General features: G+C 36.5%; 1 protein-coding gene across 1 annotated transcript in view; it reads right to left on the bottom strand.

Moving 5' to 3' along the window:
• dph6 (diphthamine biosynthesis 6) overlaps window positions 1–24728 on the bottom strand; it is a 78212-nt gene that overhangs the window by 17166 nt on the left and 36318 nt on the right. The window contains exons 10-12 of the mRNA XM_051867575.1: window positions 24268–24393; window positions 23251–23380; window positions 20258–20432 (exon numbers count right to left, since the gene is read on the bottom strand). Coding sequence (XP_051723535.1) covers window positions 20258–20432; window positions 23251–23380; window positions 24268–24393 — 431 coding nt within the window. The remainder of the gene's footprint in view (window positions 1–20257; window positions 20433–23250; window positions 23381–24267; window positions 24394–24728) is intronic.

Raw genomic sequence — 24728 nt, 5'->3', positions numbered from 1 at the left:
TAATAAAGAAATAATAAATATATGAATTAATTACTTAATAAATGAATGAATAAATAAATAAATAAATAAATATATGAATAATTTTTATTATGAATAAATACATAATAAATATGGATAAATAAATAATTATATACATCATAGAAGTAAATAAATTGAAACAATATATTAATGAATAAATATATATATTTTAATTTTTTATTCATAGTTTATATTTATCTATTCATGTTTATTATTTATGAATAAATAAATCAATAAATCAATCAACCAATCAATCAATAAATAAATAAAACACAAACATAGTAAATAATAAATATAATAAACAAATATATGAATAATTAAATAATAGATGTAATATTTATTTATATATGTATTATTTATGAATAGTAAATAAATAAATAAATAGGTATATGAATACATTTTATTATGAATATATAAATAATATTTTTATAATATATTTTTATATTTATTTATTTTTTCATTATATTGTAATATTATAATATTATATATTACGTTATTATTTTTCTTATATGTAATTTTTTTATTTATAGTTCTTATTTATCTATTCATGTTTATTATTTATGAATGAATGAATAAATAAATAAATAAACATTAATGACATAATAAATATATGAATAAATAAAAAGTTTTTTTTATATATATATATATATATATATATATATATAAAATATATTTATTATTTATTTATATATTTATTTATTACGAATACATAAATAATACATTTGGATAAATAAATGAATAAATACATAATAAAAATAAATGAAAAATAAACATGAATAAAGACATATTATTTATTAAGATTATTATTTATTCATATATTTATTATTTATGAATAAACAAACAAACAAACAAATACACTATTAGAAAGTGATTCCTGTTTGTGACAGTAAACAGCTCTATATGAGCGTGTTTTTAAGCGATCACTCCATCATCTGAAACACGATTACAGCTGCAGGACAGAGAGAAACATGAGAAAGAGTCTGAACAGAAAACACACTCAAGCTTTCTCCAAATGAAACAATGCCATCCTACTGACTTCACTACTGTTAACAGAGAGAAATGAGACAGAAAACACACTGCTTCTGTTTATGATACAGAGAGCATTCATCTTTATACATGAAATGAGCCTGTTAATTAGCCTAGCGTGTAAAGTCGTTTTGAACACATCAAATGTCTGTGAATAAGACATGGGCGCTGAAGAATGGATGGAAAAGTCTGTATCATTCAGAGTTTGGCCTAACAATCTATCATTTTATGATTATTGTGTCCAAAAGTTTATAATAATCATATTTAACACAAATCGCAGTTTACTGCATTCAAACTCAACCCGGTTACCCAAGTTTGCATCACTGATTCTGTTTATTACTGTGAAGCTGCTGTACTGAATAAACAAAGCTGACGACTTGATTTAGTTTGACTTTCTGAAGCTGATCAACATTTCAGCACTTCAAAACACTAACCATTTACCGAAAACGAAAAAGTTTCCAGCCGCTGCTGGTGGAAACGGCCATAAATCATGACGCGGGGATGGTTTCAGTGAAACGGCAGAGACTTACATCAATAAAGGTGCAATTCATTAACATTATTATAGCATTTGTGTTTGAACAGCAGAGCATCAATTAACGCGCTACACCTTCATTGTTATTTTATCACCTAGAGTTCCCGTTTCACACCAGCGATGAAAGCATGTGCGATCACTAATAACAAGGTGATAATTAGCTGAGAATCCACAGACGTTCTTCTGCTGCTAAAAATACAGGAGATGTGGCGTTTGAGAGGTCAGGTCCTGAGGGTCAGCCGCCGGTGAAGCTCTGGTAAAGTCTTCAGCACAGCTGACCAAATCAATCGATACACACTGGGAAACGCAGCTTTACAGCCAATTATCATACATGCACAAGAACTACATTACCAGACTTACTCTAAACACACATCCGGCTCCTTCACACACACCGCTCTGATGATTTCAGGAGTTTGTTGGGAAGCGAGAAAGCCAGAAGTGAGTTTAGAATGGAGAAATCTGATTCAATGGACACATGAATAGGTTTGAGTCATTCATCATGTGCACTGAGTGTTAGTTTGGGATCATATAGTTTTTATTAATATTCTGAATTAGTTTTTATTTTTATATTTTCCATCTTCATTTTAATTTTTGCCGTATTTTATTTCAGTTTTAGTTCTAGTTATTTTAATGCGTCAATGAAAATGAGAAATGTTTCAATTAGTAAATAAATTTAAATTGGTAACACTTTACAATTAGTTAATGCATTATCTAATATTAACTAACAATGATCAACACATTTGCTAATTTATGTTAGTTAATTAAAACACAGCTGTTGATTGTTAGTTCATTAAATAATATTGACAGATACAACTTTTGATTTTAACTCTTTCCCTGACAGCGTTTTTTTAAAAAAGATGCCAGTCAGCAGCAACATTTTTGATCATTTTCACAAAACTTTCATGGCCTCTAGAATATTTAGTTTTATAAATATGGTAAACATGCAATATATGAAGAGAAATGAACATTTTTATTCTAGCTTCATGCATTCTCTTTCATCAACACTTGAATGGGGGTTTAATAAGTTTAATAAAAAAGCAACATCTTGAACAAAAAGCTGAGAAAATCACGTTTTTGTCAAAGACTTCATCCGGATGTGATTCAGAATGATGATCAAAACACAGATGGAGTAGATCGAGTCCATCAACACCTTCACGGGTTCAACATTTCATTCAGTAACATTAAGCAGTTTTGATTTATATGATGTTTAATGTCTGATGATCACATTATTTCACACGAGCGTCAGCAATGCTTCTATCGCTTGTTTCTGCTTCTTCTTCGCCTGTGTTTTGATCTGGAGATTCGGGACTCTTTCAGTAGATGCGTAATAGTGACCCCTACTGTATAACAGTGAAAACATGTATTGCCGGAAAAATAGTGGGTAAATAGTTAATAATGTATAAGTAAATGCTAAAATGAACATTAACTAAAGCCTCGTTTGCACCGAAATTACCCAGAAAAATTTGTCCCAGGAACTTTTTTCCCCCCAGACCTGTTGCTGTCTGCATTTCCATCAAGGTCTAAAGTACCGTGAAGATTAGTCCAGTGATGTGCGACTATGTGCAACTTTCCAGTTCCCGCTGGATTTCGTCCTCCGCATATAAGCTTAATAAAGTCTGAACCTCGTCGTCGGTCCATCGGTCATATTTTGTCGATTCGAATAGCAGTGCACTCTTACTGCACGCACCGCAACAGACTTTTAAAAATGGTGGTTGAAATAAAATGCTGCATGAACTCAACCAATCAGCATGTCCAGCGCACAAGTCCCACCCCCTGAAAGTTCCTGAACTTTAAAAAAGCACTACCTCGTGAGCAGGGACTTTCTGAGAGGGGAATTTTTACCCAGAACTTCATTTAGACCCTGGTTCCACGATACCGCCCCAAAGTCTCTAGTTTGTGGGGAAAGTTTCTGCGGTGGAAACGCGGCTTAAGATTTATAAAAGCTGTAGAAGTATGTTTAGCATCTTGATTTCGGCTAACATTTATTTTATTTCAAGTACTGATACTTTTTTTTATTTCTCTACATATTCATCCGGAACACATTCATTCTCAGGATTGAGAACTGAAGCAGAGGAACTTTTCTTAGAAAGCATGTGCGATGTTCTTTCCTCTCTGAACAAAATCAGCATTTTGCAAGATGTGCTTCGGAAACAACAGATCAACAAAAACCGCTTTGCTGCAGGGAGCAAATAGTCACATCCATTTCCATAATCATATGGGTTTCTCATGATTCCCGCTGCTGGGTTCACCTGTCAACTTTGATGAATCTTCAGCAGCTGCCCAGACCGCTGCAAATTACTGGGACAGGCAGAAGAAAGGAAGAAAGGAAGGCTCGCAGCCGGATCAATCAGCGCATCATCTACCTGCGAGCACGATCCGGCTACGGAAACAGCAAATCGGCACTGGCGTTCCAGTTATGAGCCATCAAGTGCCATCAGACCTTTCGCACAGAATCCGCCACGGAGGAGAGGATTTCCAACAAGCCGGCCTTCAAAAGTCCTCTCGCCCTCATATTCGTGGATTTGAATATCAAAAGCGAGACCTCTCGGCTATTATAATATTTAAAAATAAAAAACAGGTGCGGAGTGATCAATTATTAAGAGCCTGGCGCAGGTAACTCGGGGCCGGTTGGGGAAAGGCAGCGCGAGGAGCGGATCTGGGGAATACTATTTACATAAAATTAACAGTTCAAAAGAATGAGTTCACACACCAATCAAACTTGTTAATTGACTGTCAATGGTGTGTCCCTGAATATACAACACAACTACATTATTCATCCTCGCAGTTGACAAGGAAGACAGGCCAATTTGCATGGGCATCCAAAATCTGATCAACAACTACAACACCACATGCATTTTTAATAGAGCCGAGGGAGCTTATTAATATTCATAGGGGTCAAACTATGGCGCCGCGTTTCATTTAACTCGTCGCAACCGACAAAGTGTTTTAGGAAAAGGCAACTTTAAGGATCTTCCGTTTCGAGCGAGGCGTTTCCCAAATGCATTATCAAGCTTTATTTCATGGCTTAAACGCATCATTTTTCACAAAGCCAACGACGGCCTCGAGGAAACACGCATGAAGATGTGCAGATGATGTCCGTGGCATTTTAATACTAAAATCTCTGAGGTCCAAGCATCTTATTTGTTTGTTTTATGAGCGGTGGCAGTGGAGGTGACCTTAAAGACGTGACCGCCGCTGTTATTTCTGGCAGAAGATGGGCCGCGCTGGGTAAAGCGACCTGCTATTGACGAACAGTCAAACTCCTCGGCTCTGGTCAAGGACGTGGGAGGAAAAGCACCATCAGGTATGCTAATGGACGCACATCCCAACTGAATCTTCATGCATAATTGATGGGCTGAGGAACGGCACACATACAGAGACGCTCCAGCGGCACACGATACTGAACGAGTCACATTTGTGTGAAGATCCATTACAACTTTAGTGAACAGTTTCTCTTTACGACTTCAGACGTTTCCATAAATCAGTTTACAGTGAGCTGGTCCTCATCACAAAATAAACCACAAACCTGACAGAGCTATAATATAGTTAACTAAAACCTTTAAAAAAAAAAAAAACATTTTTATGAATGTTAACTAAACAAAATAAAATATACAAAAATTTACATTTACTTTATTTCAGCGAGTTCCCAAGGCAAAAAAAATTATTTTTAATTTTTATTTTAGTTTAATTTGATGTACTAAAATAACTAAAACCAAAATAAAAATGAGTAAATAGACAAATATAAAAAAAACAAAAACTAATAAAAATGTCAAAAACATAAAATTACTAAAGCATTAACTGAAATTGAAATGAAATCAGAAAATATAAAACTTTAAAATATTAATAAAAACTCTCAATGACAGTAAAATAACACTGGTGATATGAGTGACAATTACATTTTTACTGTGTTTGATCAAACATACAGTAAAAACAGTGAGATATTATTCCAATTTAAAATAACTGTTTTCTATGTGAATATATAGTCAAATGTAATTTATTCCTGTGATCAGAACTGAATTTTCCAGTCTTCAGTGTCACATGATCCTTCAGAAATCATTCTAATATGCTGATTCGCTGCTCAAGAAACATTTATGATTATTATTAATGTTGAAATCAGTTCATATTTTTGTTGAAACTGTCATACATTTTATTTTTTCAGGATTCTTTGATGAATAGAAAGTTCAAAAGAACAGCATTTATTCAAATAGAATCTTTTCTAATATTTATAAATGTCTTTACTGTCACTTTTGATCAATTTAATGTGTCCTTGCTGAATAAAAGCATTATTATTATTATTATTTTCAATTCACACTGATCCCAAACATTTGAACAGTGGTGTATATACAGTATATCTTGTCCACAGAATGAGTCTATTGACCAATCATGATCAGGAGCTCCAGAGAGTCCAGTATTCAGCATTATTACTGCATTATTACTGTATTATAACTGTATTATTACTGCATTACTACTGTATTATTATTGCATTATTACTGCATCATTACTCTATTATCACTGCATTATAACTATTAGTAATTACTGCATTATAACTGTATTATTACAGCATTACTAATGCATTACTAGTGTATTACTGTATTATCATCGCATTACTACTGCATTATTACTGCATTATAACTGTATTATTACTGCATTACTACTGTATTACTGTATTATCACTGCATTATAACTTAATTACTGAATTATAACTATTATTACGGCATTACTAATGCATTACTAATGTATTACTGTATTATTATTGCATTACTACTGCATCATTACTGCATTATAACTGCATTATAACAGTATTATTACTGCATTACTACTGTATTATTATTGCATTACTACTGCATCATTACTGCATTATAACTGCATTATAACAGTATTATTACTGCATTACTACTGTATTATTATTGCATTATTACTGCATCATTACTCTATTACCACTGCATTATAACTATTATTACGGCATTACTAATGTATTACTGTATTATTATTGTATCATTACTGCATCATTACTGCATTATAGCTGTATTATTACTGCATCATTCTTGCATTATTACTGCATCATTACTGTATTATCACTGCATTATAACTTAATTACTGAATTATAACTATTACGGCATTATTAATGCATTACTAGCATATTACTGTATTATTGCATTACTATTGCATTACTGCATTATAACTTTATTATTGCAAAATTCTTACATTACTACATTATAACTATTACTGCATTATAACTATTAATAATTACTGCATTATAACTGTAGCATTACTGTATTACTAATTACTACTGCATCATTCTTGCATTACTTAATTATTACGCATTATTACTGTATTATTATTGCATAACTACTGTATTATTGCATTACTACTGCATCATTATTCTATCATTACTGCATAATTCTTGCATTACTTATTACTGCATTATTACTGTATAGCTGTATTAATTACTGCATTATAACTGTATTATTAGTGCATTACTACTGCATCATTACTGCATTATTATTGTATTATTCATTACTACTGCATTATTACTGCACTATTACTGTATTATTACTGCACTATTACTGCATAATTGCATTATAACTGCTCTTCTGCTTCAGATGTCATGTTGAAGATCATACTCTCGTGGTGATTCACAGTTCTTCAACACTTTCAAGTGCTCGGGAGAAGCTCAAATCCCGTTCTGAAGGCCTGATCAAGCCTCTTCTCTGTATTTTATTTGTTGGCGAGCCACAGAAACACGTGGCGCAGGAAATCAGAGTTACTTGACCAGCGCTATAAATAGCTTTACTAAATGCACAAAGGAAGCCTTTTGACTGGATTCAGACGAACAAAAATCTGAAATTACACATGATAAAAGTGTGACAGACGAGCCGGTGACTGACCCCGAGATGCCCAGAGACGGATGAGGAACGCTGTCACCTCGGCTTCTGTCAGATTTACGCTGATTATTGCTCTCTATCTCTCGGCTGTTTGGAGGTCAGACGGGAGAAATCCACAATATAACACTCAAAATGTTGCTATTTATGTTGTATTTCTTTGAACACTCAAAAGCTAAACAAAATATTTGCACATTTGATAATATCTAAACAACATGAGATTATCCGAAACATAACAAGCGGCTGTCAATGTGGAAGGAGGAAAAACGCCCCGCCGCCGTCAAACGCGCTGCTTTTGTGACAAATTGGTTGTGAGGCTTTTTCGACTGATGCACAAAGCGCAGAAATCTCCTCGTGACCTGCCCGTGGGACATGACAAGCCCCTCACGCGTCGCTCTATCAAACAGGATCTTTCCAGGACAATGCAAATGATGACAAATTCCATCATCCCGCATTATGCGCTTTCCCGCTAATCTCCCTAATTCGGGGGAATGGCGAGGGTTGGGAGGTTTCGGCCGAGGGGCGTGATGTCTGACTGAATGATGCCATAGCCTTCATCCTCCTGCTGCGGCCGTCTCTCCGTCTGAAGACCCAGTCGACGGCAGTGCCGCTCACCCATATGAGTGGTTCTGGTCCGGTTTGTGAGGGTCTGGGATGGCCGACTCCTCCAGACTCCCGGCAGCATGTCAGGCTGCGTCACATCACACGAGCGTGGCCTCGACGGCACAGACATGAATAAATGCCATGCAGTGAATCCAACACACATGTAGTTTCAGTGTCTGTTCAAAAGATGGCAGTGTGACTTCAGGAAACACACCGAACTGATCCAGTGACATTAAACCACTGCTCATTAACACTAGCTAACTAAACTCACTGTTATGAAATATCAAAGCTTTTTATTACATTCACAGGGTTTTACAGCAGTTTTATTTGCTCAGTTAAGGGTGACTGCATCTCCAATGCAGTTTTATCTTAATACATGAGGTCACTGAGTGTTTCACGAAAAAAAATCTATGTTATTTTTTACAAATTTATATTTCCCACTTTGGTTATTTGATTAAATGTATAGTACAAATTTCTGGAAAATAATATTGGTACTATTTTGTTAAATATATGGGTAAAATACAGGCTGTCCAGGTCATATTTCACACCAAAATAAAATATAAAAAAAAAAAAAAATAAATAAAAAGCTTAACAATTATGATATTAAGATATGTACACACACATGTAAATGCTTATTTAAATAAAGAAAATCAATTCTATATTTTACTTTTTTGGCATTGTGACATTTTTATTTCTATTAAACTTTCTCTTTAAACATTTATATTTCCCACTTTGTTTATTTGATTAAATGTATAGTACAAATTTCTGTAAAATAATATTGGTACTATTTTGTTAAATAAATGGTTAACATACAAGCTGTCCAGGTCATATTTCACACCAAAATAAAATATTTTTTAAAATAAATGTATTTAAATAAAGAAAATCAATTCTATATTTTACTTCTTTTTTCGCATTGTGACATTTTTATTTCGATTAAACTTTTTCTTTACTGTAATTCAAAAAGTCTCATTCTCATTAAGAGAATTTCACATTCTCATTAATTAAAAAATAATTATTTAGATATTTAGATTAGATATTAGATTATTTAATTTATTCTTTTTTACATAAAATCAATGCATTGCGTTCATTTCTCTGCAAAAACCTAACACCAATCTAATGTTAATCTTCAATGAAAATTTACAATATTCTGCATTTTGGTTAATTGTCATGAAAATAATGTCACGATTAAAAAAGGGTTGTTGAATTTGTGAGGTGGGCATGTTTTTTTTTTTTACTGTGAGAATCACACAGACACTTCCAACAAAAACTGAAATATGAATAATGAATCTGCATGAAAGTGAAGATGCTGCAGCTCCCGTCTATTATTCATCTACAGCACTTTTATATCCGTGGAATGGGTGAAAATGACAATGGCTAATGAAAAATGAATGAGCGAGGTTAAAAGGTACAAGTCAAACGAGGCCCTAGATGAGAAATTAACGACAACGCGAGTGGCCAAAAGTAAATGGAACATAAACGTTAATATCAACGAGCCCTCCATTCATACAGCCATTAAAAACCAACATCTCCCTAATAAATTAAGGCCAAAACGTGACGCCCGTCCGCTGTTGCATGAGAACGCAATAATAATGTCGAAGAAATCAGCAGATTGTGCTGATAAAGAATCAAACGTGAGATTCGGACATTTTAAAGCAGCTTGCGGCGGTGAAATCTCCCTGTCTAATTGCCGGCGTTTTCTTTCTGCGGCTGGCGTTCGCTCTTCCCGTGTTTGTCTGCGTGTCAAAGTCTGTCCTGTCAAACTCAGCCGTACAGGAATAGACCCTCGTTACCATAGTAATGGGACGGTCATACAGCTCTGGACGTGATGAGACCGGACAGCGCTCGCTGGTTTCCTCTGCGTCCTCAAACACAAGTGTTTATTATTGTGTTTTCCATCTTCCATCTTCAATATGCAATTCAAAATGTACGTGCACAGAGTTTGCTTTTCTAGAGATGCTGTTGTTTTCACGGTTCTGGTTTATAAAAACATGCCACACGAATTGAAACGCCACACATTATCCCGTCACGACAGCTTTCTTTCCGAGACGCTCCGATTACATTATTGGGAATCTTCAATGAAAATAATGTCACAATGAAAAAAGGGCTGTGTTTTAGTTTTTAAAAACACCACACGTCATACTTCTCATTCCGAGACACTCCAATGGAAATATGATAAGAAGCGATACGTTAAATAAAATTCTGCTTGTGTGTTTGTGGACACAGATGAGCCAGACCTACTTCCTGTAGCTTGTTGACATGAAGAAAGCCGGTCAGGCACCAATAATACATGAAGAGCTATTCAGAGGCAATTAGGATCAGATGTCAAGGAGAGCACATTAATGAAGGAGTGTGTCCGCCGGAAGACCATCGGCTCTGACAGATCCAGTGCTTCCCAGTACAAGCTCATACCAGCCTCATGATATCACGGCAGGTCGCGGTGAGATGACGTCTCGTTCGGCCGGTGACTGATTCATCTGTGCACTTGTCACAAACAACATGAACGCATCGATGCACTGGCCGCTTTCACGAGAGAGAGAGAGAGAGAGGCCGCTTCATGTTCTCCATTCTTACATGGATTCATGAACGGTGACCTTCAGGAAACTCACGCATGACTCAGAGTGAGTCTGCTCTGTCCTACTGCGGGTGAGTTAGTGGTGGAGGTTAACATACCAGTGCTTCCTCTGAGCAGTGGTGTACATTATTTACAATACACCTGTTAATGGTGATTTAAAGGGTTAGTTCACACAAAAATGAAATTTCTGTCATTAATTTCTCACCCTCATGTCGTTCCACACCCGTAAGACCTTCGTTCATCTTCAGAACACAAATGAAGATATTTTTGATGAAATCTGAGAGGTATATGACCTCCCTGTACACAGCAATGTCATAAATTTGAAGGTCCAGAAAGGTACTAAAGACATCGTTAAAACAGTCATGTGACTGCAGTGGTTCAACCTTAATGTTATGAAGAGACGAGAATACTTTTTGTGCCCAAAAACAAAACAAAAATAAAGACTTTATTCAACAATATCTTCTCTTCTGTGCCATTCTCATACGCTGTTTACGTCCAGCACTTCCAGGTTCTACGCCAGAACGCTCCTGCGTCAGCATCACACGCATGTGGATTTCATCAAAAATATCTTAATTTGTGTTATGAAGATGAACGAAGGTGCACGGAGGATCAACATGAGGGTGAGTAATCATTTTTGGGTGAACTAACCCTTTGAGACATAACTGTGTTTACATTAATTTCGCGTCATAAAATCATTTTGAGTTGCAAGTGCATTTAACCACTTACAGAGTCGCACACAGCCACATGCACAAGTGCTCTTCACATAGCGCACGTGAACATTTTAAATGGAAAGCAGCCTTCTGTCAGTGAGTTTCATATCTTTAAAAAGGACCTATTATGCACCCTTTTACAAGATGTAAAATAAGTCTCTGATGTCCCCCGAGTGTGGATGTGAAGTTTTAGCTCAAAATACCTCACAGATCATATTTTTAGCATGTTAAACTTGCCACTTTTTGCGGTTGAGCAAAAACGCGTCGTTTCAGTGTGTGCCCTTTAAATGCAAATGAGCCACTGCACTCGGCCTAAGAGGGCGGAGCTTCAAGAGCTGATTCTCCGGTGTCAGGATTCAGTCAGGACGCGCTATAATGACAGAAACTGCCAATATATGCTGCATGGAGATAGAACAGGTATAGTTTTGTTCAATTACAGTTATAGCTTATATTGTCTTCTTGTTTTTATCCACTATATTAGTACAAGTGACGAGTTTTATAATGTTTATTGTACTTCACACAAAATATGAACCGTCTGTTTTCACTCTAGAAAATCTCTGTAAGAGCTTAATAAAACACAGTGCAAGTGTGCATTAAAATATTATCCATAAACTCTCTCTCTCTCTCTCTCTCCCTTGCATTATCATCAACATACACAGCGAAGTACACAGAAACACTCGTTACAACTAACAGTAAATAAATATATAAAGACCTTATGCCTTTTCGGGTGGTGCTTAATAAACTGGTTAGCTTTATATCCGTAAATCAACTCCGATGAACTGTAATAAAGTGCTCTCACCTTCATTACTGCCGTATCCAGTATCACTCTGGAGAGTGTAAGCTGGATCACGAACTGATCTATCCTTGAGTAACACATTTTTAGCACAACCTCTGTTTTGTATTGTCCCTTTGTATTGACATTCATTCTCAAAGCAGTCGGGTGTAAAAATGATTCGCGCAGACATAAACGAATTTCGGTAGAGTTGAGGGAGCATTTTCTTGAAAACAAAATGAATCCACCTCGTCTTCAGCGGCTCAGATTTAGGTAGTAAATGGAAGAACTATGTGGATTAATCCATCCAGCTACAGAACACCTAAAACACTTGGGAGACGTTCTCATCAGTGCAGCAATGGCGGACTGTGTACAACTCGCTGTGAACTCGCCCAGGGCGGTTCTATGTTAAAACAGCAGTGTCTGTCAACATTTGTGGGCGGGGCCTGTGGCTAATGTGACGTCACACTGCCAGGGATCTGGAAACGGCTTGTTCTGAGACACTGCTTATGATTTATGGGGATTAAAAAAAGGAGTGGTTGGATTTTTATCATTATAGGGTGGTTGTGTACACACACTGCCAACACACATTTATGTCCAAAAACCATGCAAAAGTGAATTTTGCATAATAGGTCCCCTTTAATATATAAGCACACAGCATTCCAAACAACATAAATGATGCCTTCCTAAAGCATTTGTAAGGAAAAGAGGCCTACCGGCGGGCGAGACCGCACACTTAACGTCAAGCAAAGCGCACGCACATCCTGTGCAATTAACCCCGCAAATGTCATTGTAATTCGCTTCAACCTTTCCGAACTTTATGAAAGATTATTTTATGGAAGGTTTGAGTGGTGTGTGTGTGTTTGTGTGTGAGGAAATGGAAACAAGCAGAATACGGGTGTTTCTGATGGTGCGTGTCCACTGGAGCGGAGCAGAGGGAGCGCATTCAGTTCATTCCTGTGGAAGTTGAGTGTCATGCTCTCACGTTAAAAAAAAAAACGAAACTCAGCTGCAGTTAAAAACTAAGCTCAGAATCGATCCAAAATCATTGGATCCCTCCCAGCCTAGATAGATAGAACGATAGGCAGACAGAAAGAAAGTTGTCATCTTTTCACTTTAAATAAAATTCTACCAATATTTTTTTTACTTTTCTACTGTCCAGTGACAGGAAGGAGAACGCGATGGAAGCCTACAACCTTAAGGGCTGGTTCACACAGAAGATGGTTTTCCATTCCACTGCGCTACTTTTCCATTGTTTTTCAATGTAAACACGCACTAGACGGACATGTTTGACTGCTGCGCTCACGTCTCTCGTCCAGACTTTTTGTATTTATAAGTAACATATTTGTATTTTTAAGTAAATATGAAGATACCTAATCATGCACCTTGACAGCACTCAAATATTTCTGCCTGTTTTTTCTCATGTGATTGTCAGCCTCTGCTTAATTCCTCTTCAGACTGAGCTGATAAAAGAAAAATACAGCAATTTTCAGGTGTATTTTTTGATTGATTGGGACATTATACAGCCATTCATCAAACTTCTGAACACACAGGCCTCATCAGATTATTTTTAATCTACGCCCAAATCGTAAAAAGGTTAACACTATCCCACAGTTCATGTTGTCTGGAGTTTTCTGTCTACTGAAATATATTTTTGCAGTGTTTCATTAGCAGAACAATCAAAAAACACATTTAAATAACAGAACAACCCACTGAAGAGACGTATGTCTATCCTACACAACCTCGCTTTTATTCCCGTTAAAAATCAAAGATGTTGTGAATAATAAGGCCTATAGCCGGCTGCTTTAAAACGCTTCCGTGAGTGATTGTGTAAGAGCGTCAAAGGTTTCTATTTACACCGTGTTTTTGAAGCATTGTACTTTTGTAGCCAAACACAGACGTATCTGTTGAGCGCGTGAACGCAATGGCCAAACAGATTTGTGGATCGAGTGTTTAAGTTTTGTTCAGCCTTGAGTTCTGCACGCTCACAAATCCTTTCATTTTAACCATTTTAAGAGATTCACTCATTCATTGATTTTTATGATGTCTTTGCTCCCTTTAAACCCTAACGCTCAAAATAATTAATTGGTTTGAGTAGGACAAACTTAAATTAAACAAATTAGTTCAGTCAAATTAACTTTTGATTATTTAGAACTTTCTTTTCTTTCAATTACACAGAACTAATATATTTCAAGCAAACTGAACTGTTTCATTGTTTTGGGTTTTATGAACTTATTTCTTTTTTTGTGCAAGATTAATCTTAAGTGGGAAATTTAGTAGTGATTAATGTTTTGTTATGCTAATTTAGAAGAGTTTCTGTTAATGTGGGTTTTTGGAGAGTTACCATCATGGTGACAAGCCAGTTCTGCTTACTTAAACTTTGAATTTCTTAACTTAAAAATGTCGAGGCAACTGACTGTCTCAATTTTTTGAGTTTGCCAATGTATTCGGGTTTACAGTGTATATATAATATATATTTTTTATCCTGCTAACTACACTTTGCAAACTAAATATTGACAATCATATTTAAAGCACAACTGAATCTGACTGACAGTGGACATCATAGCAATGTACAGAACAAAACAATCTAATACTGTATGTCAAATTATCTGTGCATTAAGTCCTGGAATATAAATGCAAAATAAAAGACCAGCCACTTTTTCAATGTAATAATGTGTTACTTTGTTGATTATATTATTTTAAACCTCTGTAGTACAACATGCACACAGAGTTTGATTCATTTGCACAAATAAGTTCTTCTGAACTGATTCATTTGAATGAACAGATTCAACAATTGCTCCAAATGTTAAGTCAAAATGGCATTTTATATGAATTAAAAAGCTTTAGTGTCAGAAACGCGGCCTACAGGGTGATGGTTTTGTTGCAGTGCTGCTTATTTTCAGTAACCTGTGTTCAAGTCATTAATTTCCCATTCATCCTTTCTGTTTTACCCCATTAATCTGAACCAACTCAATTCAGTTCAAATTATATGCGTGTAAATATACTGCTGCTTTTTTAAGTATTGTTGTATTGGTGCATGTAATCAATGTTAAACATAAAATCATATCAACACATTAGTAACTTTTTAAAACAATTCAATAAAACATTAAATGATTAGGCTAAATATCATAATGTGATCACTGAAAAGTGTTGATTTACAGTATTCGACTTCTTGCGTTGGAAACAATCTTTGGTTTCAGATGCATTTGTTCATTTTCCATTTAAAGACAATATTAAGACATATATTGAAAAATCATTTGTTGACAATGCATCATTTTCACTGCATCATTAGTTTGCGCTGCAGATCGGCGCGAGGCGAGCAGAAGCGTGTGACGTTACTGCCGCTGCTCGAGCTGATGTGTGATTGTGATGGTGAAGCTGCGCTGGAGAGGCAGATGAAAGCAGGACGGCACAAAAGCTCGTTTTTCTTCAGCTCAACTGCTGCTCGAGCCCCGCCGCCCCCCGCCGTAAGTGATCGTCGGCTCTTTTATTAGAGCTGATAGCATCCTTGCATTGTTTCAGGCTCTGGCTGAAGAGCCGCCCTACTGCTCTAGCCTGCAGCGCTGCATATTACTGCCGCATTATTTCACGCTCGCCTGCCTCTTTTATCAACTGCTTCTGAAGTAATGTTAATAGACTAGAAAATTGAGACATTTATGAAGTATAGGCAGTGTTTATGAAAAAATCCATAAAATATGACAAGGGTGAGGTGAGATAAAAGCGGTGCTTTAATAGATTATGGCGAAGGGAGATCACCGCGGGGCTGACGAGCACCTCCTCCGAGATCGCTGCGATTACGCCATTCATTTAGCTGCGTTACAAACAAAGTTAAATGTTCTAATTAATCTGTACACAACGCACCTCCTGCCCAGAGAGCCTCATTAACTGCATCTGCTAATTGAAGTGGCTTACACACACACCACCATAACACACACCATCATAACACACACCACTATAACACACACACACACACCATCATAACACACACATACAGACACACACACACACCATCAACACACACAAACACACACACACACACACACACCATCATAACACACACCGCAATAACATACACACACACCATCATAACACAAACACACCGTCATAACACACACACACACACACACACACACACACACACACACACACACACACACAATCTCTCTCTCTTACACACAAACAGAAACATTTCTGATTATTATCAATGTTGAAAACAGTTGTGAGGCTTCATATTTTTGTGGAAACCGTGATACATTTTATTTTTCAGGATTCTTTGCTGAATGGAAAGTTCAAAGAAACAGCATTTATTTGAAATAGAAATAATATTATATATTTTGTAACATTAAATGTCTTTACTGTCACTTTTTTATCAGCTTATTGCATCCTTGCTAAATTGAAGCAATAATTTCAAAAAAAAAAAAAAAAAAAGATCATAATGATCCCAAACTTTTGAATGGAAATGTTTCTTTGAGCAGCAAATCATCATATTAGAATGATTTCTGAAGGATCATGTGACATTGAAGACTGGAGTAATGATGCTGAAAATTCAGCTTTGATCACTAAATAAATTACAGTTTACTATATATTCACATAGAAAACAACTATTTTACATTGCAATAATATTTCACTGTTTCTGCTGTATTTTTGATCAAATAAATGCAGCCTTGGTGAGCAGAAGAGACTCTCAAAACACATGGTATCTGCAGGGTTTTTAAAATGAAATGTATTAAAGACTTGCACAAATAAAGTCAATTCTGTATGAGCAGATGTCTACAGTAACATACTAAACTGTAATTGACTGTAAAAGCCACGATTTAAAAAACTTTATAGTTCAAATACAGGTTGACAAAAATAGAAGCTCTTATAAAATGATCAACCTCACATTCCAGCATTTAAACCATTTTTAAGTAAAGGATTATTTATATTCATTTAAAATATATATATATATATATATATATATATATATATATATATATATACATACACCTTATTATCCTAATTGTTACGTTTTTTAGAAAGCACATTAGCTTCTCGTCGATCCACCAGTTAACATTTATAACACTGTATATGTTGTGTAAAATTATGGGTCGATTTTTGCATCGCTAAAAATAAAAACAGTCCGGCAGAAAATTCATTCTCTGTTAGGAAATGGCGATTATAAAACTGCAGAAATATAGCGGTTACCCCGGTTACATCTGTAAATAAACCAGTGTGCGCTTATAAATACTACTTTATTAGGCATCATACAGAAGTAAGATGAAGTGAAATGCCTTCAAATCTTTTCATATAACTGTGAAATATAACTGTGATATTCATGTAACTGTGAAAAGCGCGAGCCTGTTGAACAACAGCGTCGTGTTTTTACCTTGAAACGTTCAGCACTCACATTTAATTAAATCACAGCCTTTTCTGAAGTTTAATAATCAATCATATTAAGCAATATCACAAATCCTGTTTTTCTGTGCCCTCTTGAAATGATAATTTAGACTTTTCTTGTACTATTTAAGATATTTAAGACTTTTTATGGCCTTAAATTTGATAAAACTGAATTTAAAACTTTTTAAGGATCCGCGGGGACCCTGAAAATATTACAACTTCCAAACTTGAGTGTAAGAATCAGATGCTTTAATAAAAGCATCTGGCCTCTAATTGCACGATTTAGCTCAAAGTCTTCCTGTCAGTCAGAGGAAAGCGTTCATTCACGGCTCTTATCTGAGCGTCAGAACCAGCTGTCCCGCCATATTCATCAATGAAGGCAGATTACAGTCGCCCAAACCTTGTGGGGAGAATCCCGAGCTCATTGTTTTAATCGATTTACACCCTTAAGAAGATTATTGAAATGTTCCCGCAGCAGAGGTCTGCTCTTTCTCTTTGACGCTTATTGTGGGCGTCAGATTCCGATTTTTCCCAATGCAAATCCAATTGCGGGGCCACGCGAGGTTTCTCCAGAATAAAACGAGCCTCCTGATGGAGTGGGCGTATTCCCAAAACTGGGACTAACAGGACTACATCCTCGTGGCGGATGTTAAAGTGGATTATTAAAGCGAGCGGCGTGTGCCATGTCCCAGGGTGGCGTGCTGATCGTGATTTAACAGCGCCGCTTCTGTTTGTTCATGGATTCTATTACGATCACCAGAGTTTGGGTCGCTCTTCCGAAGGGATTTTAGGGAACAGGAAACATTAAATCACCAAGGTGTGAGGCGACGCGCAATTTACAACTCCTGCTGTTAACGACGACTTTGGTTAATGAAGGGTCAATTCCAACCATCTGCCAACATGCAAGCTTAATCGTCTGTTATGAGAGAAAATTGATTTTTTTCCCCCTTTGCTTGGAAAAATGTTTCTTCCCTCCATTTGCCTGCTTATACCGGATGACTCGCAATATTAGCAAGGTGTAAAAGCCTCAGCGAGGAGGACCTTGTTCCTAATGTAACGTCACATATCATTCGATCATACCTCATTACATTCAGCATCCTCAGACGTTTGCTGGACATAAATATATTATGCTAAAATCTTAATGATGAACTGCAAATTGAATTTGCATAAACATCCAAACAACAGCACAGTATCAAATGATCTAGAAGAAGAGTGAAAGCAAAATCTGCCACACGTCCAGAATTCCTCATTACAGATATCGGGACTATTATGCTAAATGTGACCTCGCGGCGGAGGCTAATCAGGGGCGAAACAGGGAAAATAAAAAACACACAGTGCGCTTAATTTAATCTAAATGATGGCGGAGCGCTGAGGGCCTAGAGCCACAGGAACACAGACGCAAAGGTTAACGAATGTGCTAAATCAAATCTGATAAGGATTGGAACAAAATCAGTGTGTTCTCAGCAATTAGACGAAGGGTTTGATGACGAACACACACTGATGATTTCACATTTCAGGCACATTTAACAAACACGGCCTGAAGTCATTGTTTTGTTCCATTTCAACAAATGCTCAATGTTCAGAAAACTCAAACTCAATATTATATGATAAATATATGATCCAGTTTAAAACCATTTATTTGGTTGACACTGTTCTTTCTAGCAATAAACAAATAATTATTATTAAATAAACACATTAGGTTAAATGTTAAAGGTTAACACTAACTCAGTAAGGTCTAGCTACATGTAGTTTGGGAAAAAATATTTCTTTCAGTAACAGGGTTAATTGTGAGACAGCAAAATATTATGTTTTGGCTATTAAAATTTAAGTTAATAATTAAATTCACCGAAGAACAGAATATGAGTCTGAGAACACACTTCAGAATTAAAAATAAAGCTCACATATTCTTATTTCATATTTTTAAAACATTTTTAATTCTGAATTGTCTTTTCAGCAGGGTTAATATTGATAACTAAAACCATAAAAAGCATTTTTCTAACTTGAAATAAAATAAACATTATCTGGTATAAAATAAAATATAATAAAATACATAATATAATTTAAAAAATATATAATCAAACATGATATTAACACATTTTAATTCAGCTAGTTGCAAAGGCAACATTTCTCACTTTTGTTTAGTTTTAAAAATGACAAAACACAAAAAACAATTGCAAAAATGAAAATGGAAAATATAAAAACAAAAATGAGTTCAAAACATTAATAAAAACCACGAAAGTATCTCAATGGCACCAAAATAACGCTGTTTCTGATCTTCTCAAAACACTGATCTGAAAACAGCGATATGAAGAAGCCCCAAAAGTGCTCATGCTAACTTCAGCTATATCCTGCTCCAAAATAAATATAACAATTAATCAGTGATTATTCCCAGGAAAGGTAGAGGAAAGCGGGCAGAAGGCAGGCTGTCGGCAGACTCGTCATCAGCAGAAGATTTCTCATTACGGGCGCGTGGCGGGGGGCGGCGCGTGCGCACGGGCACAGCGAGGGGCTAATTATATCAATATGGGGAAGTGTCTACAGCGCTCCACTTTAGCACATGTAACACGGAGCCCTGGCTGTCATGTGTGATGGGCTGTGGAACTGCATTTACCCATGATTGAGCTGTTGAATTTATGATATTATGCTCGCTGTGTGCTAATTCAACACAGATTAACATATAGAGCGATCGTGCTTCCATCATACCGCCGCACAGAAGTGTCAGCCTTTGTTTCCTACCTTTATAAAGACAAATCAAAGGGCTCGTACCCGCACAGCCTGACTGTAGGGGCCGATGTTGGCCGGGGCCCAGTGAGACAGACTCTGGACGTGAAGCGTGTCTCTCTGAGGGTAGCTGTCATTCTCACACGCCGCCGTCCGCTCGTGAAGAAGAACGTCCATCAGCAGCTGCTGACCGGCCGGAAGCGATGCCTGGACGCAGACCCTGATGAAACAACATCACACCGGTGTATCAGACTGACAGCAGCTTTACCAGCATTAAAGAGGCTAGCTGTAGAATTCAGAAACCCTTGTTATTAGCGACACCGGTGGTCATTAGGTGAACTGCAGCAGCAACTTACAACTCGTGACATACAAGAGACGATATAGTCATGGCAAAGTTCTTTATCGTTCTTTGCTTAAAAGTAAAAAGAAGTTGGAAACACCTTTGCAGTGACATACTGTTAACGAACATCCTGATGCCACTGAGCTTTTGATATATAAGAGGTAATTTTACTATAAGAATATCTTGTAGATTTCAGAACTAAAAACTTCCTTGTTAGTCCAATAAAAGCTTTTATTGACACCAGACCCAGAGAACAACTGATCCTGGAATGTGTCTATAGATAGGTGAAACTCCGCCTCCGCAGAAGAAATCAACACCTACTTCATCATTACAATATTAGCCCCGCCAACTGGTGTGTTAGTGAGATGAGGAGGAGAGAAGAGCGATACAGGACTAAAATAACATTACCTTTCAAAGGATCCTAATGCTGGAATATGGTTATTTATTTTCAACAATGTGAATGTCTCAGTTGAGCTTTATTTATTTGTATTCGGTACATTTCACTGTGAATTCTTTGGTAAATCAATCACATTTCGGTGCAGGCTTTGCAAACAGACTTTTACGATATGAACTCGACAGTAATGCAACAACATGTCAGTAACTGTGTTCATTCTAATGCCTGATCTGATATTAATGATTCATATACAGTCACATGATCTTTGTATATGTGTCAGTAAATCAAACCAGTTACTAAACGCTCAACTTCACCTTGTTTCTCTTGGTAGGATGAAAATAATCTGTTATTTAAACTGTGATTAAATTATATATAGAAAGCGATCAAAGAACGCTCCCTTTACAGTCGCTGGAGCTGTCAATCAAACAGAGCGAGTTTATCAGTGACTGAGTTCTGGACTCGCACCAAAACTCCCGTTTTATTCAACAAATCTCTTAGTTACATCATGTTTGCTGTTAGTTATGATGAAAGCATTCATTAGTGTGCAGAAATTGAGTTTCAATGACGAGATCACTGCTTTCATGAGCTCAACAACATGTCTGTGATCGACTACAATCTTCATCACTGCAACCTTTCATGCCACGATCTCAATATGATGCCACAGATCTAAATATAATGCTATAATCAACACTTTTCACAATTAGTTAGCCTTGAGAGCTGTAACAGCAAAAACGTGCTAAAGTTTTCGGGAGAGCAATACTTAGCTATTTCATACTGCAAAGATGTCAGCCAATCACAGCAGCGTTTACACTGAACATCTGTTCATACACTGGCAATAAAAAAGTTATTAATACATGAAAACTCTTATATATAGTCCCTTTAAAGGATGAGATTTTCAACCCGCTTTGTATTGTTATGTTGGTAGTATATGCAAATACAGTGTGTGCTCTTTCTTCATGTTGCCTGCACTGATATATCACCGTTTATTTGTCAGCAAAATCAGCTGAATGACACAAAATGGCACGTCCAGGGATCTTGTTAAAACTACAGGTCGAACTTCTGCATTTTAAAGTCCCCCTGAAATCAAAATTTAAGTTTTTTAGCTTTTAGTATATGAATATGTTAGCCTTAATGTTATGAATAAGCTGGTGTGTTCCAAAACAATGACAAAATTCACATTTAGGAGATATAAGCATTCAAAACTTACAGTCTCTCACTTCCGCTAAAATGGATCACATTGAATAATGCTACGCGTTCCAACACTCTTCAGTGGGCCTTAATATTCCCGACCACAGACAGTCAGATTGGCACCGAAATCAAAAGTGCATTGTGGGTGTTTCTGACAAGAGAGTTTTTGAACAAAAAAAAAGAAAAAAAAAAAAAAAGAGATAATTAAATGTTATAACTCCATTGGTATTTTTTATAATGAATATACATTTTTCTAGTCATTCCTAGTTCTAAAATATTTTACCAGATATAAATTGAGTAAAAAAATAAATAAATAAATAAAACTCTCTCTAGTCATGTAGCCCTGATTTCAAATTGTTTTTCCACTGCATAGACAGCAAAATAAATAAATAAAAATAAATAAATAAATAAATAAATAAATAAAAAGAGTTCTCATTTTAATTCACCCTGTCTAAATAATTGTCTTTTTTTGAAGAAGAAGAAGAACCAGGATTCACACAGTCTTAGAAACCTGAATATATGAGAAAGTGTGATTTCCAGACCTGGAAAAGTCTTGGAAATGAATAAAATTATGTAAATCCATGGGTATTTTCATAACGAATATACATTTTTCTAGTTATTCGGAGCTCTAAAATATTTTACCATATATAAATTGAGAGTAAAAAAAAAAAAAAAAAAAAAATTCAGTAACACTTTACTTGAAGCCTTTATGCATATTGAATTATAAACAAATTCATAATGTATGTTGCAATGCATTGTATCTTTTCATAAACAGTTGTAACCAAAGTGAAATGCATTATAATATTAACAGATTCCTTGTTCCATCTGAAATTGGTTGTTTGAAAAGTGTTTTTATGCATTATACTTTCTAAAGGTTTCTGTAACCAATAACTGTGGTTACAATTATTAATCAGATCATACAATGCATTACAAGGCATAATGAATGCATTAAAAATACCTTTATAATGCATTATATATAAAGGCTTCAAGTACAATTCTTATCCAGTAAATCAGGAACGACTGGAAGGTCATGTCAATTTTAACTGAAGTTTTACTGAAAGTCCATCTCGCTGCGGTGAATTCTCTCTTTGAAGGATAGTCAAATGCGTCATTTACCTCGCTGGCGGATTGTGTTTGAAGAAGGTGCGATAAACCGAGTTGATCTGGCTGAAGCTCTCCATGTCACTGACGTAGAGATGAACCAGAAGCACATGCTTCATCAGCCAGCCGTTCTCCTGCAGCCGCCCTGCAAACACACTCAATTAAACCAAGGATTTCTTCATGTTTCATTAGGAAAGTTTGCAGCTGAACTTCTAAGAAATCATCCTTTCCCACCTCAGGCTCAAAGCGGCATAAACGCACACGACGTACATGAAAACACAGTCTTTAAAAACACTGCTCTCGGACAGTGTTGACTTCTGCCGCACGCACAATGGAAGCGGGAAGAGCCTGAGCGGCGTTACACCCCATTAGACTTTCACATGGCGTCAAGTTTGTTTTTCCTTCGTTTCAGCGCACTTCGCTCGCACAAGAAAGCCGGTCATTAAATATTAACTTGTTTAATATTGTCTCAGTGCTGTGAAGGCTGTTTGGCGAAGTAAGACGAAAAAGATTAAATATGCTTTTCATCTCGAGCCGCTCTGGCTAAAGATTTTTCTCTTTGCTGTTACAGGCCGCTCTTTAAAAGTTCTGCGGGCGATAAAAAGCGCTTCGTTCTCCGGCTTTAATCTGAAGTGTCTGTCCTCGTCGGCCGTTCGCCGTGACGGATGGAGTCGCTGACACTCGCGGCCGCTCGAAACGAGCTGGTGTGAATAAAAGAGCGGCCGCCAAATAAAGAGCCCCTGTACCTCTTAAAAGTGCATTTTGCCAGCACAACAAGCGGGAAAATGAAAGCGTGTTTGTGAACAAAGGCCTGTTTGCCGTCAGCGTTTGATGGGCTGAACTGCACACAAGTGCCCAGAAGCAGCGACCGACAGCTCTGCGCTTCATATTCTTCATTATTTCTTCACAAGCATAAGGGTAAAAAACAAAAACCCGCTCCCTCAAACTCAATACTACATCTGAGACAACACCGAACGCACGCACATGTGCTGTGATCTTATAGAAAACAAAGAACCAGAGCAGCGTTCTTACTTTGCAGGAGTGTGAAGACGTGCCGGGTTTGGCTCTGGACGTCCGTGTGTTCGGACTGAAGCGCAGTCAGACCGGTTATCCACTGGTAACCCGCTGAACTCCTGCCTGAGTGTGACGGCAGACAACCTTTAACAGAACATGATCATTTATATTTATGTATTAAGCAGATGCTTTTATTGCATTCAGGTTACACATTTCCTCAGCATTCCCTGGGAATCGAAGCCATGACCGCGCTCTACTGTTTGAGCTACAAGAACGCAGACACACATTTTAACATCTAGAGACTTACATTACAAACAAGCACTGTGCACGACGGTACAGTGATCATATCAACTCTATATTTGGGTCAATGACATGATGGGTCATTTTTCTTTGTCCAAAGGCCTTAATAATAATAAAAAACAAAGATATGACATCCAAAGTATGTAAGGTAGTACAACTAGATCTCTTTTAATGAATCC

The sequence above is a fragment of the Ctenopharyngodon idella genome, chromosome 17 (assembly GCF_019924925.1).
Source record: "Ctenopharyngodon idella isolate HZGC_01 chromosome 17, HZGC01, whole genome shotgun sequence".
Taxonomy (NCBI): domain Eukaryota; kingdom Metazoa; phylum Chordata; class Actinopteri; order Cypriniformes; family Xenocyprididae; genus Ctenopharyngodon; species Ctenopharyngodon idella.
Note: the sequence above shows the minus strand (reverse complement) of the source record. Positions and strands in the feature narration are given on the sequence as shown.